At 48.0% G+C, this 19,524-nt stretch overlaps 1 protein-coding gene across 3 annotated transcripts in view; it reads left to right on the forward strand.

Moving 5' to 3' along the window:
* The window catches only part of STK36 (serine/threonine kinase 36), a 142,780-nt gene extending 123,678 nt beyond the window's left edge, over window positions 1–19,102 (forward strand). The window contains exons 25-27 of one of the 3 annotated variants that reach the window (XM_083152182.1): window positions 828–987; window positions 16,554–17,282; window positions 18,876–19,102. In XM_083152182.1, coding sequence (XP_083008308.1) covers window positions 828–987; window positions 16,554–17,282; window positions 18,876–19,004 — 1,018 coding nt within the window. In that variant the 3' untranslated portion in view covers window positions 19,005–19,102. Of the gene's footprint in view, window positions 1–824; window positions 988–16,553; window positions 17,283–18,875 lie in introns of all 3 variants that reach the window. The other 2 variants (XM_083152181.1, XM_083152180.1) reach the window with 2 other exon arrangements.
* The last annotated feature ends 422 nt before the right edge of the window (window positions 19,103–19,524 follow it).

Consider the following 19,524-nt stretch of genomic DNA (forward strand, 5'->3'; position numbering starts at 1 on the left):
CCCGCCACCCATCAGGCTATCTGATTCCCTTACCTCCTTCAAGCGCTCCCTCAAAACCCACTTTTTTCGACTAGCCTATCCCTCCTCCTAACCTCTTTTGATCCTCCTATCCTGCCTCCGTTCCCCTCCGTTCCTACTTATCCTATTGTATTTCGTTCGTCCACCCACCTATTTTTTGTATGTTAACTCTTATGAGCAGGGCCCTCCTTCCTCACGTACTCACCCTACCTCATTACCTCATCTGTCCTGTTCTTCCCTTCCTCTACTTCATCTTCAGTCTCCTTGACAATTTTGACACCTACTTCTGAACTGATGCTGATTCTAGTTCGACCAGCTATACCCCTATTTATACTGTATCTTTCAACACACCCTGTACGTTACCTTGTAATTTGTTTTTTTTTGTTTGCTATGTACGGCGCTGCGGACACTTTGCGGCGCCTTATAAATAAACGTACTACTACTACTACTACTAAGTCTGATAATGATAAAAAAAAACAAGTCAGAACTTGGCAGAATAATACCTCTGGGTGCAATGGTGTCCGACTTATAGATCCACCTACTTTCACACTGTAGGTTTGACACCATTGCACCCAGGGGGTTAAATTAGAATCCAGGTCTCCAATGTTTCTTACAGTGGGGGGGGGGGGGGAGTTGCACTCATTTTTCTTTAAAGAGTATTAGCCTACAGTATTCACTATATTAAAGTACTAATTAGACAGAAGGCTGCATACCGTCCAACTGCCTGCCCCCCCCCCCCCCCCCCCAGCCGCGGACAGTTGGGAGGTATGCATATACTCAATCTATCCCCTGTTTTCTCTCCACAGCAGCAGGACATGTAGCTGGGACATCTCTCTCACCCTCTATGATATAATATGTCTGGTCTCTCGGTTACTCTGTGTCCCTTTGTCCTTAGATGTCCCCAAGGACACTATGGCTCAGATGTTGATGTTTCTAAGAGAGCAGCAGACACTCACCTTACTTCTGCAGGTGAGGAAAGTGTGTGTGTGATGCTTTGTGTTAGTGTTTCCTAAGCATTAGGTGTCCTAGTTATCTCTTGGCGTAGGATACTTTGTGTTAGTGTTTCCTGCTCTCGGTAGGATGCGACCTCCATACCTAGCACTAAGCATTAGGTGTCCTAGTTATCTCCTGGCATAGGATACTTTGTGTTAGTGTTTCCTGCTCTCGGTAGGATGCAGCCTCCATACCTAGCGCTAAGCATTAGGTGTCCTAGTTATCTCCTGTCATAGAATACTTTGTGTTAGTGTTTCCTGCTCTCTGTAGGATACGGCCTCCATACCTAGCGCTAAGCATTAGGTGTCCTAGTTATCTCCAGGCATAGAATACTTTGTGTTAGTGTTTCCTGCTCTCGGTAGGATGCAGCCTCCATACCTAGCACTAAGCATTAGGTGTCCTAGTTATCTCCTGCCATAGGATACTTTGTATTAGTGTTTCCTGCTCTCAGTAGGATGCGTCCTCCATACCTAGCGCTAAGCATTAAGTGTCCTAGTTATCTCCTGCCATAGGATACTTTGTATTAGTGTTTCCTGCTCTCGGTAGGATGCAGCCTCCATACCTATCACTAAGCATTAAGTGTCCTAGTTATCTCCAGGCTTAGGATACTTTGTGTTAGTGTTTCCTGCTCTCTGTAGGATGCGGCCTCCATACCTATCACTAAGCATTAAGTGTCCTAGTTATCTCCAGGCGTAGGATACTTTGTGTTAGTGTTTCCTGCTCTCGGTAGGATGCAGCCTCCATACCTAGCGCTAAGCATTAGGTGTCCTAGTTATCTCCAGGCATAGGATACTTTGTGTTAGTGTTTCCTGCTCTCGGTAGGATGCAGCCTCCATACCTAGCGCTAAGCATTAGGTGTTCTAGTTATCTCCTGGCATAGGATACTTTGTGTTAGTGTTTCCTGCTCTCGGTAGGATGCAGCCTCCATACCTAGCACTAAGCATTAGGTGTCCTAGTTATCTCCAGGCATAGGATACTTTGTGTTAGTGTTTCCTGCTCTCTGTAGGATGCGGCCTCCATACCTAGCGCTAAGCATTAGGTGTCCTAGTTATCTCTTGGCGTAGGATACTTTGTGTTAGTGTTTCCTGCTCTCGGTAGGATGCAGCCTCCATACCTAGCGCTAAGCATTAGGTGTCCTAGTTATCTCTTGGCGTAGGATACTTTGTGTTAGTGTTTCCTGCTCTCTGTAGGATGCAGCCTCCATACCTAGCGCTAAGCATTAGGTGTCCTAGTTATCTCTTGGCATAGGATACTTTGTGTTAGTGTTTCCTACTCTCGGTAGGATGCAGCCTCCATACCTAGCGCTAAGCATTAGGTGTCCTAGTTATCTCCTGGCATAGGATACTTTGTGTTAGTGTTTCCTGCTCTCTGTAGGATGCGGCCTCCATACCTAGCGCTAAGAATTAGGTGTCCTAGTTATCTCTTGGCGTAGGATACTTTGTGTTAGTGTTTCCTGCTCTCGGTAGGATGCAGCCTCCATACCTAGCGCTAAGCATTAGGTGTCCTAGTTATCTCTTGGCATAGGATACTTTGTGTTAGTGTTTCCTGCTCTCCGTAGGATGCAGCCTCCATACCTAGCGCTAAGCATTAGGTGTCCTAGTTATCTCTTGGCGTAGGATACTTTGTGTTAGTGTTTCCTGCTCTCTGTAGGATGCAGCCTCCATACCTAGCGCTAAGCATTAGGTGTCCTAGTTATCTCCTGGCATAGGATACTTTGTGTTAGTGTTTCCTGCTCTCGGTAGGATGCGACCTCCATACCTAGCGCTAAGCATTAGGTGTCCTAGTTCTCTCCTGGCATAGGATACTTTGTGTTAGTGTTTCCTGCTCTCGGTAGGATGCGGCCTCCATACCTAGCGCTAAGCATTAGGTGTCCGAGTTATCTCCAGGCATAGAATACTTTGTGTTAGTGTTTCCTGCTCTCGGTAGGATGCAGCCTCCATACCTAGCGCTAAGCATTAGGTGTCCTAGTTATCTCCTGGCATAGGATACTTTGTGTTAGTGTTTCCTGCTCTCTGTAGGATGCGGCCTCCATACCTAGCGCTAAGCATTAGGTGTCCGAGTTATCTCCAGGCATAGGATACTTTGTGTTAGTGTTTCCTGCTCTCGGTAGGATGCGGCCTCCATACCTAGCGCTAAGCATTAGGTGTCCGAGTTATCTCCTGGCATAGGATACTTTGTGTTAGTGTTTCCTGCTCTCTGTAGGATGCGGCCTCCATACCTAGCGCTAAGCATTAGGTGTCCTAGTTATCTCCACGCATAGGATACTTTGTGTTAGTGTTTTTTGCTCTCAGTAGGATGCGGCCTCCATACCTATCACTAAGCATTAGGTGTCCTAGTTATCTCCACGCATAGGATACTTTGTGTTAGTGTTTTTTGCTCTCGGTAGGATGCAGCCTCCATACCTAGCGCTAAGCATTAGGTGTCCTAGTTATCTCCTGGCATAGGATACTTTGTGTTAGTGTTTCCTGCTCTCGGTAGGATGCAGCCTCCATACCTAGCGCTAAGCATTAGGTGTCCTAGTTATCTCCTGGCATAGGATACTTTGTGTTAGTGTTTCCTGCTCTCGGTAGGATGCGACCTCCATACCTAGCACTAAGCATTAGGTGTCCTAGTTATCTCTTGGTGTAGGATACTTTATGTTAGTGTTTCCTGCTCTCGGTAGGATGCGACCTCCATACCTAGCGCTAAGCATTAGGTGTCCTAGTTATCTCCAGGCGTAGGATACTTTGTGTTAGTGTTTCCTGCTCTCGGTAGGATGCGGCCTCCATACCTAGCGCTAAGCATTAGGTGTCCTAGTTATCTCCTGGCATAGGATACTTTGTGTTAGTGTTTCCTGCTCTCTGTAGGATGCGGCCTCCATACCTAGCGCTAAGCATTAGGTGTCCTAGTTATCTCTTGGCGTAGGATACTTTGTGTTAGTGTTTCCTGCTCTCGGTAGGATGCAGCCTCCATACCTAGCGCTAAGCATTAGGTGTCCTAGTTATCTCCTGGCGTAGGATACTTTGTGTTAGTGTTTCCTGCTCTCGGTAGGATGCGACCTCCATACCTAGCGCTAAGCATTAGGTGTCCTAGTTATCTCTTGGCGTAGGATACTTTATGTTAGTGTTTCCTGCTCTCGGTAGGATGCGACCTCCATACCTAGCACTAAGCATTAGGTGTCCTAGTTATCTCCTGGCATAGGATACTTTGTGTTAGTGTTTCCTGCTCTCTGTAGGATGCGGCCTCCATACCTAGCGCTAAGCATTAGGTGTCCTAGTTATCTCTTGGCGTAGGATACTTTGTGTTAGTGTTTCCTGCTCTCGGTAGGATGCGACCTCCATACCTAGCGCTAAGCATTAGGTGTCCTCGTTATCTCTTGGCGTAGGATACTTTATGTTAGTGTTTCCTGCTCTCGGTAGGATGCGACCTCCATACCTAGCACTAAGCATTAGGTGTCCTAGTTATCTCCTGGCATAGGATACTTTGTGTTAGTGTTTCCTGCTCTCTGTAGGATGCGGCCTCCATACCTAGCGCTAAGCATTAGGTGTCCTAGTTATCTCTTGGCGTAGGATACTTTGTGTTAGTGTTTCCTGCTCTCTGTAGGATGCGGCCTCCATACCTAGCGCTAAGCATTAGGTGTCCTAGTTATCTCCACGCATAGGATACTTTGTGTTAGTGTTTCCTGCTCTCAGTAGGATGCGGCCTCCATACCTATCACTAAGCATTAGGTGTCCTAGTTATCTCCTGGCATAGGATACTTTGTGTAAGTGTTTCCTGCTCTCGGTAGGATGCAGCCTCCATACCTAGCGCTAAGCATTAGGTGTCCTAGTTATCTCCTGGCATAGGATACTTTGTGTTAGTGTTTCCTGCTCTCGGTAGGATGCGGCCTCCATACCTAGCGCTAAGCATTAGGTGTCCGAGTTATCTCCAGGCATAGAATACTTTGTGTTAGTGTTTCCTGCTCTCGGTAGGATGCAGCCTCCATACCTAGCGCTAAGCATTAGGTGTCCTAGTTATCTCCTGGCATAGGATACTTTGTGTTAGTGTTTCCTGCTCTCTGTAGGATGCGGCCTCCATACCTAGCGCTAAGCATTAGGTGTCCGAGTTATCTCCAGGCATAGGATACTTTGTGTTAGTGTTTCCTGCTCTCGGTAGGATGCGGCCTCCATACCTAGCGCTAAGCATTAGGTGTCCGAGTTATCTCCAGGCATAGAATACTTTGTGTTAGTGTTTCCTGCTCTCGGTAGGATGCAGCCTCCATACCTAGCGCTAAGCATTAGGTGTCCTAGTTATCTCCTGGCATAGGATACTTTGTGTTAGTGTTTCCTGCTCTCGGTAGGATGCGACCTCCATACCTAGCGCTAAGCATTAGGTGTCCTAGTTATCTCCTGGCATAGGATACTTTGTGTTAGTGTTTCCTGCTCTCTGTAGGATGCGGCCTCCATACCTAGCGCTAAGCATTAGGTGTCCTAGTTATCTCCACGCATAGGATACTTTGTGTTAGTGTTTTTTGCTCTCAGTAGGATGCGGCCTCCATACCTATCACTAAGCATTAGGTGTCCTAGTTATCTCCTGGCATAGGATACTTTGTGTTAGTGTTTCCTGCTCTCGGTAGGATGCAGCCTCCATACCTAGCGCTAAGCATTAGGTGTCCTAGTTATCTCCTGGCATAGGATACTTTGTGTTAGTGTTTCCTGCTCTCGGTAGGATGCGACCTCCATACCTAGCACTAAGCATTAGGTGTCCTAGTTATCTCTTGGTGTAGGATACTTTATGTTAGTGTTTCCTGCTCTCGGTAGGATGCGACCTCCATACCTAGCGCTAAGCATTAGGTGTCCTAGTTATCTCCAGGCGTAGGATACTTTGTGTTAGTGTTTCCTGCTCTCGGTAGGATGCGGCCTCCATACCTAGCGCTAAGCATTAGGTGTCCTAGTTATCTCCTGGCATAGGATACTTTGTGTTAGTGTTTCCTGCTCTCTGTAGGATGCGGCCTCCATACCTAGCGCTAAGCATTAGGTGTCCTAGTTATCTCTTGGCGTAGGATACTTTGTGTTAGTGTTTCCTGCTCTCTGTAGGATGCGGCCTCCATACCTAGCGCTAAGCATTAGGTGTCCTAGTTATCTCCTGGCGTAGGATACTTTGTGTTAGTGTTTCCTGCTCTCGGTAGGATGCGACCTCCATACCTAGCGCTAAGCATTAGGTGTCCTAGTTATCTCTTGGCGTAGGATACTTTATGTTAGTGTTTCCTGCTCTCGGTAGGATGCGACCTCCATACCTAGCACTAAGCATTAGGTGTCCTAGTTATCTCCTGGCATAGGATACTTTGTGTTAGTGTTTCCTGCTCTCTGTAGGATGCGGCCTCCATACCTAGCGCTAAGCATTAGGTGTCCTAGTTATCTCTTGGCGTAGGATACTTTGTGTTAGTGTTTCCTGCTCTCGGTAGGATGCGACCTCCATACCTAGCGCTAAGCATTAGGTGTCCTCGTTATCTCTTGGCGTAGGATACTTTATGTTAGTGTTTCCTGCTCTCGGTAGGATGCGACCTCCATACCTAGCACTAAGCATTAGGTGTCCTAGTTATCTCCTGGCATAGGATACTTTGTGTTAGTGTTTCCTGCTCTCTGTAGGATGTGGCCTCCATACCTAGCGCTAAGCATTAGGTGTCCTAGTTATCTCTTGGCGTAGGATACTTTGTGTTAGTGTTTCCTGCTCTCTGTAGGATGCGGCCTCCATACCTAGCGCTAAGCATTAGGTGTCCTAGTTATCTCCACGCATAGGATACTTTGTGTTAGTGTTTCCTGCTCTCAGTAGGATGCGGCCTCCATACCTATCACTAAGCATTAGGTGTCCTAGTTATCTCCTGGCATAGGATACTTTGTGTTAGTGTTTCCTGCTCTCGGTAGGATGCAGCCTCCATACCTAGCGCTAAGCATTAGGTGTCCTAGTTATCTCCTGGCATAGGATACTTTGTGTTAGTGTTTCCTGCTCTCGGTAGGATGCGACCTCCATACCTAGCACTAAGCATTAGGTGTCCTAGTTATCTCTTGGCGTAGGATACTTTATGTTAGTGTTTCCTGCTCTCGTTAGGATGCGACCTCCATACCTAGCGCTAAGCATTAGGTGTCCTAGTTATCTCCTGGCATAGGATACTTTGTGTTAGTGTTTCCTGCTCTCGGTAGGATGCGACCTCCATACCTAGCGCTAAGCATTAGGTGTCCTAGTTATCTCCTGGCATAGGATACTTTGTGTTAGTGTTTCCTGCTCTCTGTAGGATGCGGCCTCCATACCTAGCGCTAAGCATTAGGTGTCCTAGTTATCTCTTGGCGTAGGATACTTTGTGTTAGTGTTTCCTGCTCTCGGTAGGATGCAGCCTCCATACCTAGCGCTAAGCATTAGGTGTCCTAGTTATCTCCTGGCGTAGGATACTTTGTGTTAGTGTTTCCTGCTCTCGGTAGGATGTGACCTCCATACCTAGCGCTAAGCATTAGGTGTCCTAGTTATCTCTTGGCGTAGGATACTTTATGTTAGTGTTTCTTGCTCTCGGTAGGATGCGACCTCCATACCTAGCACTAAGCATTAAGTGTCCTAGTTATTTCCTGGCATAGGATACTTTGTGTTAGTGTTTCCTGCTCTCTGTAGGATGCGGCCTCCATACCTAGCGCTAAGCATTAGGTGTCCTAGTTATCTCTTGGCGTAGGATACTTTGTGTTAGTGTTTCCTGCTCTCTGTAGGATGCGGCCTCCATACCTAGCGCTAAGCATTAGGTGTCCTAGTTTTCTCCACGCATAGGATACTTTGTGTTAGTGTTTCCTGCTCTCAGTAGGATGCGGCCTCCATACCTATCACTAAGCATTAGGTGTCCTAGTTATCTCCTGGCATAGGATACTTTGTGTTAGTGTTTCCTGCTCTCGGTAGGATGCAGCCTCCATACCTAGCGCTAAGCATTAGGTGTCCTAGTTATCTCCTGGCATAGGATACTTTGTGTTAGTGTTTCCTGCTCTCGGTAGGATGCGACCTCCATACCTAGCACTAAGCATTAGGTGTCCTAGTTATCTCTTGGCGTAGGATACTTTATGTTAGTGTTTCCTGCTCTCGGTAGGATGCGACCTCCATACCTAGCGCTAAGCATTAGGTGTCCTAGTTATCTCCTGGCATAGGATACTTTGTGTTAGTGTTTCCTGCTCTCGGTAGGATGCGACCTCCATACCTAGCGCTAAGCATTAGGTGTCCTAGTTATCTCTTGGCGTAGGATACTTTGTGTTAGTGTTTCCTGCTCTCGGTAGGATGCGACCTCCATACCTAGCGCTAAGCATTAGGTGTCCTAGTTATCTCTTGGCGTAGGATACTTTGTGTTAGTGTTTCCTGCTCTCGGTAGGATGCGGCCTCCATACCTAGCGCTAAGCATTAGGTGTCCTAGTTATCTCCAGGCATAGGATACTTTGTGTTAGTGTTTCCTGCTCTCGGTAGGATGCGGCCTCCATACCTAGCACTAAGCATTAGGTGTCCTAGTTATCTCCTGGCATAGGATACTTTGTGTTAGTGTTTCCTGCTCTCGGTAGGATGCAGCCTCCATACCTAGCGCTAAGCATTAGGTGTCCTAGTTATCTCCTGGCATAGGATACTTTGTGTTAGTGTTTCCTGCTCTCGGTAGGATGCGACCTCCATACCTAGCACTAAGCATTAGGTGTCCTAGTTATCTCTTGGCGTAGGATACTTTGTGTTAGTCTTTCCTGCTCTCTGTAGGATGCGGCCTCCATACCTAGCGCTAAGCATTAGGTGTCCTAGTTATCTCTTGGCGTAGGATACTTTGTGTTAGTGTTTCCTGCTCTCGGTAGGATGCGACCTCCATACCTAGCGCTAAGCATTAGGTGTCCTAGTTATCTCTTGGCGTAGGATACTTTGTGTTAGTGTGTCCTGCTCTCTGTAGGATGCGTCCTCCATACCTATCGCTAAGCATTAGGTGTCCGAGTTATCTCCAGGCATAGGATACTTTGTGTTAGTGTTTCCTGCTCTCGGTAGGATGCGGCCTCCATACCTAGCGCTAAGCATTAGGTGTCCTAGTTATCTCTTGGCGTAGGATACTTTGTGTTAGTGTTTCCTGCTCTCGGTAGGATGCGACCTCCATACCTAGCGCTAAGCATTAGGTGTCCTAGTTATCTCTTGGCATAGGATACTTTGTGTTAGTGTTTCCTGCTCTCTGTAGGATGCGTCCTCCATACCTATCGCTAAGCATTAGGTGTCCGAGTTATCTCCAGGCGTAGGATACTTTGTGTTAGTGTTTCCTGCTCTCGGTAGGATGCGGCCTCCATACCTAGCGCTAAGCATTAGGTGTCCTAGTTATCTCCAGGCATAGGATACTTTGTGTTAGTGTTTCCTGCTCTCGGTAGGATGCGGCCTCCATACCTAGCGCTAAGCATTAGGTGTCCTAGTTATCTCCTGGCATAGGATACTTTGTGTTAGTGTTTCCTGCTCTCGGTAGGATGCGTCCTCCATACCTAGCGCTAAGCATTAGGTGTCCTAGTTATCTCTTGGCATAGGATACTTTGTGTTAGTGTTTCCTGCTCTCTGTAGGATGCGGCCTCCATACCTAGCGCTAAGCATTAGGTGTCCGATTTATCTCCAGGCATAGGATACTTTGTGTTAGTGTTTCCTGCTCTCGGTAGGATGCGGCCTCCATACCTAGCGCTTAGCATTAGGTGTCCTAGTTATCTCCTGGCATAGGATACTTTGTGTTAGTGTTTCCTGCTCTCGGTAGGATGCAGCCTCCATACCTAGCGCTAAGCATTAGGTGTCCTAGTTATCTCCAGGCATAGGATACTTTGTGTTAGTGTTTCCTGCTCTCTGTAGGATGCAGCCTCCATACCTAGCGCTAAGCATTAGGTGTCCTAGTTATCTCTTGGCGTAGGATACTTTGTGTTAGTGTTTCCTGCTCTCGGTAGGATGCAGCCTCCATACCTAGCGCTAAGCATTAGGTGTCCTAGTTATCTCTTGGCGTAGGATACTTTGTGTTAGTGTTTCCTGCTCTCGGTAGGATGCAGCCTCCATACCTAGCGCTAAGCATTAGGTGTCCTAGTTATCTCTTGGCGTAGGATACTTTGTGTTAGTGTTTCCTGCTCTCGGTAGGATGCAGCCTCCATACCTAGCACTAAGCATTAGGTGTCCTAGTTATCTCCAGGCATAGGATACTTTGTGTTAGTGTTTCCTGCTCTCTGTAGGATGCGGCCTCCATACCTAGCGCTAAGCATTAGGTGTCCTAGTTATCTCTTGGCGTAGGATACTTTGTGTTAGTGTTTCCTGCTCTCGGTAGGATGCAGCCTCCATACCTAGCGCTAAGCATTAGGTGTCCTAGTTATCTCTTGGCGTAGGATACTTTGTGTTAGTGTTTCCTGCTCTCGGTAGGATGCAGCCTCCATACCTAGCGCTAAGCATTAGGTGTCCTAGTTATCTCTTGGCGTAGGATACTTTGTGTTAGTGTTTCCTGCTCTCTGTAGGATGCAGCCTCCATACCTAGCGCTAAGCATTAGGTGTCCTAGTTATCTCTTGGCATAGGATACTTTGTGTTAGTGTTTCCTACTCTCGGTAGGATGCAGCCTCCATACCTAGCGCTAAGCATTAGGTGTCCTAGTTATCTCTTGGCGTAGGATACTTTGTGTTAGTGTTTCCTGCTCTCGGTAGGATGCAGCCTCCATACCTAGCACTAAGCATTAGGTGTCCTAGTTATCTCTTGGCGTAGGATACTTTGTGTTAGTGTTTCCTGCTCTCGGTAGGATGCAGCCTCCATACCTAGCGCTAAGCATTAGGTGTCCTAGTTATCTCTTGGCGTAGGATACTTTGTGTTAGTGTTTCCTGCTCTCGGTAGGATGCAGCCTTCATACCTAGCGCTAAGCATTAGGTGTCCTAGTTATCTCTTGGCGTAGGATACTTTGTGTTAGTGTTTCCTGCTCTCGGTAGGATGCAGCCTCCATACCTAGCGCTAAGCATTAGGTGTCCTAGTTATCTCTTGACGTAGGATACTTTGTGTTAGTGTTTCCTGCTCTCGGTAGGATGCAGCCTCCATACCTAGCGCTAAGCATTAGGTGTCCTAGTTATCTCTTGGCGTAGGATACTTTGTGTTAGTGTTTCCTGCTCTCGGTAGGATGCAGCCTCCATACCTAGCGCTAAGCATTAGGTGTCCTAGTTATCTCTTGTCGTAGGATACTTTGTGTTAGTGTTTCCTGCTCTCTGTAGGATGCAGCCTCCATACCTAGCGCTAAGCATTAGGTGTCCTAGTTATCTCCTGGCATAGGATACTTTGTGTTAGTGTTTCCTGCTCTCGGTAGGATGCGACCTCCATACCTAGTGCTAAGCATTAGGTGTCCTACTTCTCTCCTGGCATAGGATACTTTGTGTTAGTGTTTCCTGCTCTCGGTAGGATGCGGCCTCCATACCTAGCGCTAAGCATTAGGTGTCCGAGTTATCTCCAGGCATAGAAAACTTTGTGTTAGTGTTTCCTGCTCTCGGTAGGATGCAGCCTCCATACCTAGCGCTAAGCATTAGGTGTCCTAGTTATCTCCTGGCATAGGATACTTTGTGTTAGTGTTTCCTGCTCTCTGTAGGATGCGGCCTCCATACCTAGCGCTAAGCATTAGGTGTCCGAGTTATCTCCAGGCATAGGATACTTTGTGTTAGTGTTTCCTGCTCTCGGTAGGATGCGGCCTCCATACCTAGCGCTAAGCATTTGGTGTCCGAGTTATCTCCAGGCATAGAATACTTTGTGTTAGTGTTTCCTGCTCTCGGTAGGATGCAGCCTCCATACCTAGCGCTTAGCATTAGGTGTCCTAGTTATCTCCTGGCATAGGATACTTTGTGTTAGTGTTTCCTGCTCTCGGTAGGATGCGACCTCCATACCTAGCGCTAAGCATTAGGTGTCCTAGTTATCTCTTGGCATAGGATACTTTGTGTTAGTGTTTCCTGCTCTCGGTAGGATGCGACCTCCATACCTAGCACTAAGCATTAGGTGTCCTAGTTATCTCCTGGCATAGGATACTTTATGTTAGTGTTTCCTGCTCTCGGTAGGATGCGACCTCCATACCTAGCGCTAAGCATTAGGTGTCCTAGTTATCTCCAGGCGTAGGATACTTTGTGTTAGTGTTTCCTGCTCTCGGTAGGATGCGGCCTCCATACCTAGCGCTAAGCATTAGGTGTCCTAGTTATCTCTTGGCGTAGGATACTTTGTGTTAGTGTTTCCTGCTCTCGGTAGGATGCAGCCTCCATACCTAGCGCTAAGCATTAGGTGTCCTAGTTATCTCCTGGCGTAGGATACTTTGTGTTAGTGTTTCCTGCTCTCGGTAGGATGCGACCTCCATACCTAGCGCTAAACATTAGGTGTCCTAGTTATCTCCTGGCATAGGATACTTTGTGTTAGTGTTTCCTGCTCTCTGTAGGATGCGGCCTCCATACCTAGCGCTAAGCATTAGGTGTCCTAGTTATCTCTTGGCGTAGGATACTTTGTGTTAGTGTTTCCTGCTCTCGGTAGGATGCAGCCTCCATACCTAGCGCTAAGCATTAGGTGTCCTAGTTATCTCCTGGCGTAGGATACTTTGTGTTAGTGTTTCCTGCTCTCGGTAGGATGCGACCTCCATACCTAGCACTAAGCATTAGGTGTCCTAGTTATCTCTTGGCGTAGGATACTTTGTTAGTGTTTCCTGCTCTCGGTAGGATGCGACCTCCATACCTAGCGCTAAGCATTAGGTGTCCTAGTTATCTCCTGGCATAGGATACTTTGTGTTAGTGTTTCCTGCTCTCGGTAGGATGCGACCTCCATACCTAGCGCTAAGCATTAGGTGTCCTAGTTATCTCCTGGCATAGGATACTTTGTGTTAGTGTTTCCTGCTCTCTGTAGGATGCGGCCTCCATACCTAGCGCTAAGCATTAGGTGTCCTAGTTATCTCTTGGCGTAGGATACTTTGTGTTAGTGTTTCCTGCTCTCGGTAGGATGCAGCCTCCATGCCTAGCGCTAAGCATTAGGTGTCCTAGTTATCTCCTGGCGTAGGATACTTTGTGTTAGTGTTTCCTGCTCTCGGTAGGATGCGACCTCCATGCCTATCACTAAGCATTAGGTGTCCGAGTTATCTCCTGGCATAGGATACTTTGTGTTAGTGTTTCCTGCTCTCTGTAGGATGCGGCCTTTATACCTAGCGCTAAGCATTAGGTGTGCTAGTTATCTCTTGGCGTAGGATACTTTGTGTTAGTGTTTCCTGCTCTCGGTAGGATGCAGCCTCCATACCTAGCGCTAAGCATTAGGTGTCCTAGTTATCTCCTGGCGTAGGATACTTTGTGTTAGTGTTTCCTGCTCTCGGTAGGATGCGACCTCCATACCTATCACTAAGCATTAGGTGTCCTAGTTATCTCCTGGCATAGGATACTTTGTGTTAGTGTTTCCTGCTCTCTGTAGGATGCGGCCTCCATACCTAGCGCTAAGCATTAGGTGTCCTAGTTATCTCTTGGCGTAGGATACTTTGTGTTAGTGTTTCCTGCTCTCTGTAGGATGCGGCCTCCATACCTAGCGCTAAGCATTAGGTGTCCTAGTTATCTCCACGCATAGGATACTTTGTGTTAGTGTTTCCTGCTCTCAGTAGGATGCGGCCTCCATACCTATCACTAAGCATTAGGTGTCCAAGTTATCTCCTGGCATAGGATACTTTGTGTTAGTGTTTCCTGCTCTCTGTAGGATGCGGCCTCCATACCTAGCGCTAAGCATTAGGTGTCCTAGTTATCTCTTGGCGTAGGATACTTTGTGTTAGTGTTTCCTGCTCTCGGTAGGATGCGACCTCCATACCTAGCGCTAAGCATTAGGTGTCCTAGTTATCTCTTGGCATAGGATACTTTGTGTTAGTGTTTCCTGCTCTCTGTAGGATGCGGCCTCCATACCTAGCGCTAAGCATTAGGTGTCCTAGTTATCTCCAGGCATAGGATACTTTGTGTTAGTGTTTCCTGCTCTCGGTAGGATGCGGCCTCCATACCTAGCACTAAGCATTAGGTGTCCTAGTTATCTCCTGGCATAGGATACTTTGTGTTAGTGTTTCCTGCTCTCGGTAGGATGCGTCCTCCATACCTAGCACTAAGCATTAGGTGTCCTAGTTATCTCTTGGCGTAGGATACTTTGTGTTAGTGTTTCCTGCTCTCGATAGGATGCGACCTCCATACCTAGCGCTAAGCATTAGGTGTCCTAGTTATCTCTAGCATAGGATACTTTGTGTTAGTGTTTCCTGCTCTCTGTAGGATGCGACCTCCATACCTAGCGCTAAGCATTAGGTGTCCTAGTTATCTCTTGGCATAGAATACTTTGTGTTAGTGTTTCCTGCTCTCGGTAGGATGCGTCCTCCATACCTAGCACTAAGCATTAGGTGTCCTTGTTATCTCTTGGCATAGGATACTTTGTGTTAGTGTTTCCTGCTCTCTGTAGGATGCGGCCTCCATACCTAGCGCTAAGCATTAGGTGTCCGAGTTATCTCCAGGCATAGGATACTTTGTGTTAGTGTTTCCTGCTCTCGGTAGGATGCGTCCTCCATACCTAGCGCTAAGCATTAGGTGTCCTAGTTATCTCTTGGCATAGAATACTTTGTGTTAGTGTTTCCTGCTCTCGGTAGGATGCGGCCTCCATACCTAGCGCTAAGCATTAGGTGTCCTGTTATCTCTTGGCATAGAATACTTTGTGTTAGTGTTTCCTGCTCTCGGTAGGATGCGGCCTCCATACCTAGCGCTAAGCATTAGGTGTCCGAGTTATCTCCAGGCATAGAATACTTTGTGTTAGTGTTTCCTGCTCTCGGTAGGATGCGGCCTCCATACCTAGCGCTAAGCATTAGGTGTCCTAGTTATCTCTTGGCGTAGGATACTTTGTGTTAGTGTTTCCTGCTCTCGGTAGGATGCGACCTCCATACCTAGCGCTAAGCATTAGGTGTCCTAGTTATCTCCAGGCGTAGGATACTTTGTGTTAGTGTTTCCTGCTCTCTGTAGGTTGCGTCCTCCATACCTAGCGCTAAGCATTAGGTGTCCTAGTTATCTCTTGGCATAGAATACTTTGTGTTAGTGTTTCCTGCTCTCTGTAGGATGCGGCCTCCATACCTAGCGCTAAGCATTAGGTGTCCGAGTTATCTCTTGGCGTAGGATACTTTGTGTTAGTGTTTCCTGCTCTCGGTAGGATGCAGCCTCCATACCTATCACTAAGCATTAGGTGTCCTAGTTATCGCTTGGCATAGAATACTTTGTGTTAGTGTTTCCTGCTCTCGGTAGGATGCGGCCTCCATACCTAGCGCTAAGCATTAGGTGTCCTAGTTATCTCTTGGCATAGAATACTTTGTGTTAGTGTTTCCTGCTCTCGGTAGGATGCGGCCTCCATACCTATCACTAAGCATTAGGTGTCCGAGTTATCTTCAGGCATAGGATACTTTGTGTTAGTGTTTCCTGCTCTCGGTAGGATGCGACCTCCATACCTAGCGCTAAGCAGTAGGTGTCCTAGTTATCTCTTGGCATAGAATACTTTGTGTTAGTGTTTCCTGCTCTCGGTAGGATGCGGCCTCCATACCTATCACTAAGCATTAGGTGTCCGAGTTATCTCCAGGCATAGGATACTTTGTGTTAGTGTTTCCTGCTCTCGGTAGGATGCAGCCTCCATACCTATCACTAAGCATTAGGTGTCCTAGTTATCGCTTGGCATAGAATACTTTGTGTTAGTGTTTCCTGCTCTCGGTAGGATGCGGCCTCCATACCTATCACTAAGCATTAGGTGTCCGAGTTATCTCCAGGCATAGGATACTTTGTGTTAGTGTTTCCTGCTCTCGGTAGGATGCGGCCTCCATACCTATCACTAAGCATTAGGTGTCCGAGTTATCTCCAGGCATAGGATACTTTGTGTTAGTGTTTCCTGCTCTCGGTAGGATGCGACCTCCATACCTAGCACTAAGCATTAGGTGTCCTAGTTATCTCTTGGCATAGAATACTTTGTGTTAGTGTTTCCTGCTCTCGGTAGGATGCAGCCTCCATACCTAGCGCTAAGCATTAGGTGTCCTAGTTATCTCTTGGCGTAGGATACTTTGTGTTAGTGTTTCCTGCTCTCTGTAGGATGCGACCTCCATACCTAGCGCTAAGCATTAGGTGTCCTAGTTATCTCTTGGCATAGAATACTTTGTGTTAGTGTTTCTTGCTCTCGGTAGGATGCAGCCTCCATACCTAGCGCTAAGCATTAGGTGTCCTAGTTATCTCTTGGCATAGAATACTTTGTGTTAGTGTTTCCTGCTCTCGGTAGGATGCAGCCTCCATACCTAGCGCTAAGCATTAGGTGTCCTAGTTATCTCCAGGCATAGGATACTTTGTGTTAGTGTTTCCTGCTCTCTGTAGGATGCGGCCTCCATACCTAGCGCTAAGCATTAGGTGTCCTAGTTATCTCTTGGCGTAGGATACTTTGTGTTAGTGTTTCCTGCTCTCGGTAGGATGCAGCCTCCATACCTATCACTAAGCATTAGGTGTCCTAGTTATAGCTTGTCATAGCATACTTTGTGTTCATACCTCTCCCTTTTGTCTTCCAGGCATGTAGTAGACTCCCAGCAGCGCTAGCAGAGACACCAGTCTGTCTCCTGTGTCGACTCGTCCTTATGGAGGAGAACTTCCTCTCAGAATTCTCCCACACAGCGATGGCTTCAGAGGATGTTGTTACCTGGCTGGGAAGCGCGGTGCAGTCTGGGCATGATAGCGTAACCATTGAGCTGCTGACCCTGCTTAGCCACCTGATCAGAGCATCTCCTTCTAACTTGCCACTTGTCCAGAGAGTTGTCAGAGATTGGGAAAAGCTTCTATCTCGCCTTCTTCAGACTGAAGGCGCAGAAATGAGGGCAGCAGCGTGCACCTTCGTGGGGAACCTTTCACGTCTTGGTCAGTCCTTTACACCAGTTGTACTGGATAAACTTCTGGACTGTCTTTCTGACCAAGATACCAGAGTACGACGATCTGCAGCATTTGCTGTAGGGAATTGCGCTTTCCACAAATCTGCTGCAGAAGACAACAGCTCCTGGGTGTCAGTTGCAACATCTAAGTTTGTAATGTTATTAAGAGACCCTCAAACAAAGACTCGAGTTCATGCAGCTAATGCTCTTGGCAATCTGGGGACACTGTCCAGTGATGTAGGAAGTCCACATCTTCTCAAGTTACAGGTCCCACAGCAGCTTCTCAATTCAGCTTGTACAGACCAAGAGGAGCCTGTGCGTGTGGCCTCAGTCATCGCTCTTCGTAGTCTCAGCGGCATCATCAATGTGCGCCAGGTACCTTCATCCTCTTGTTGCACATTTACCTCCTGTGATAGGATCTCTCGTTGTACGAGTGGTCCCATGTTTACCACCCTCACACGCCTGAGCTCCGTCATCCCACTCTTGGTGGAGTAACATAGGTCACACATTGGGGTGAGGAAATGGGGGTCACAGGGTGTCTGAATGGTGTTGCCGGAGGTCAAGCGGTGTCTGAGGTGGGGGGTGGAGGTTATGCTGTGTCTGAGGGGTGTGTGGATGGAGGTTATGCTGTGTCTGAGTGGTCAGGCGTGTTTGGGTTGGAGTTGTTCCACACACCCCATCGGCTACCCCATTACATCTTCCCACGCCCTCCATCGGCAGCCCCATTACATCTTCCCATGCCCCTCATCGCCTACCCAATTACATCTTCCCATGCCCTACATTGCCTACACCATTACATCTTCCCATGCTCCCCCATTGGCTACCCCATTACATCTTCCCATGCCCCCCACCGGCTACCCCATTACATCTTCCCATGCCCCCCATCGCCCACACCCCATTACATCTTCCCATGCCCCCCCATTGGCTACCCCATTACATCTTCCCATCCCCCCGCTGTCTGCCTCATTACATCTTCCAACTCCCCCCCCCCCCCCCATCGGCTACCCCATTACAACATCCTACGCCCCCCACCGGCTACCCCATTACATCTTCCCATGCCCCCCACCGGCTACCCCATTACATCTTCCCATGCCCCCCATCGCCCACACCCCATTACATCTTCCCATGCCCCCCCCCCCCCATCGGCTACCCCATTACATCTTCCCATCCCCCCGCTGTCTGCCTCATTACTTCTTCCAACGCCCCCCCCATCGGCTACCCCATTACAACATTCTACGCCCCCCACCGGCTACCCGGCAGCCAATCAGCACCTACCTGCCATGTTACAGGCTGTTTTAGGACAGTTACATAGGAGCTAATTCAAACGTGATAGTTGCTGTTTGATTTAGCAGAGCCCTGTGATCTGCAGCCGCCTCCCTGACAGTGAAATCCCCCCCGCCCCCCCCCCCCCGCCCCCCATGCAGGTCTGCCATTGGCTTGTGAAAATATCACAGATCAGAGGCCAGCTGCAAATCCATCAGCAACTTCCTCACCAGCGAATGCGTTTCCAAGTGTGTGAGATAGAAACCGGCTGTTTGGGGGCAGAGTTGGTAACACCGGGGCACCACCCCCAAATGCCGGCTTCCTGTGAATGGCTTGTTATCAGAGGTGTCTCACGTGCGAGCTATAATCCCTACACATGCATGGTCATTTCATATTCTGTCTCCACGCAAATTGTACAACAGTGATCAGTTCTGAATTACCCCCCTAGAATGTGGCAGCCAATAAATACTTCACCCATCTAGTCTGATCTTTTGGCACTTTATCTCTCTCCCAGCATTAGTGCCCATCTTGCATAGCTCAGCAGGGTATATAACTGGCACAAATCCTTCCCAAGTGCCGCCATTAGGCACAGACAGGGGACATTGCACCAGGTACGAGGGGTAAGCTGGCACAGTGCCCCCTAGGGAGGGAATTTTGCATTACAGGGTCAGGTTACTTGCATTAACATTGTGTCTTTCTCTACAGCATCTGGTGTCTCTCAATGCCGGCCAGAGACTGTCCTCTTCTCTGCCCGGGGAAATATCAGACGGACAAGAGACCCTCGCTCATCACTGCAATAGACTGCTGCACCAGCTGACGTCTGAGCGCGCCTGATTCTGCGCATGTTGTGTATTACAGACCTATGTGAATAAAACCCATGTGATTGGCTGTCTGATGTCTGAGCGCCTCTGATTCTGCGCATGTTGTGTATTACAGACCTCTGGGAATAAATCCCATGTGATTGGCTGTCTGACGTCTGAGCGCGCCTGATTCTGCGCATGTTGTGTACTACAGACCTCTGAATAAAACCCATGTGATTGGCTGTCTGATGTCTGAGCGCCTCTGATTCTGCGCATGTTGTGTATTACAGACCTCTGGGAATAAAACCCATGTGATTGGCTGTCTGACGTCTGAGCGCGCCTGATTCTGCGCATGTTGTGTATTACAGACCTCTGGGAATAAATCCCATGTGATTGGCTGTCTGACGTCTGAGCGCCTCTGATTCTGCGCATGTTGTGTATTACAGACCTCTGGGAATAAAACCCATGTGATTGGCTGTCTGATGTCTGAGCGCCTGATTCTGCGCATGTTGTGTATTACAGACCTCTGGGAATAAAACCCATGTGATCGGCTG

The sequence above is a fragment of the Crinia signifera genome, chromosome 7 (genome assembly GCF_055691185.1).
Source record: "Crinia signifera chromosome 7, ASM5569118v1, whole genome shotgun sequence".
Classification (NCBI taxonomy): Eukaryota; Metazoa; Chordata; class Amphibia; order Anura; family Myobatrachidae; genus Crinia; species Crinia signifera.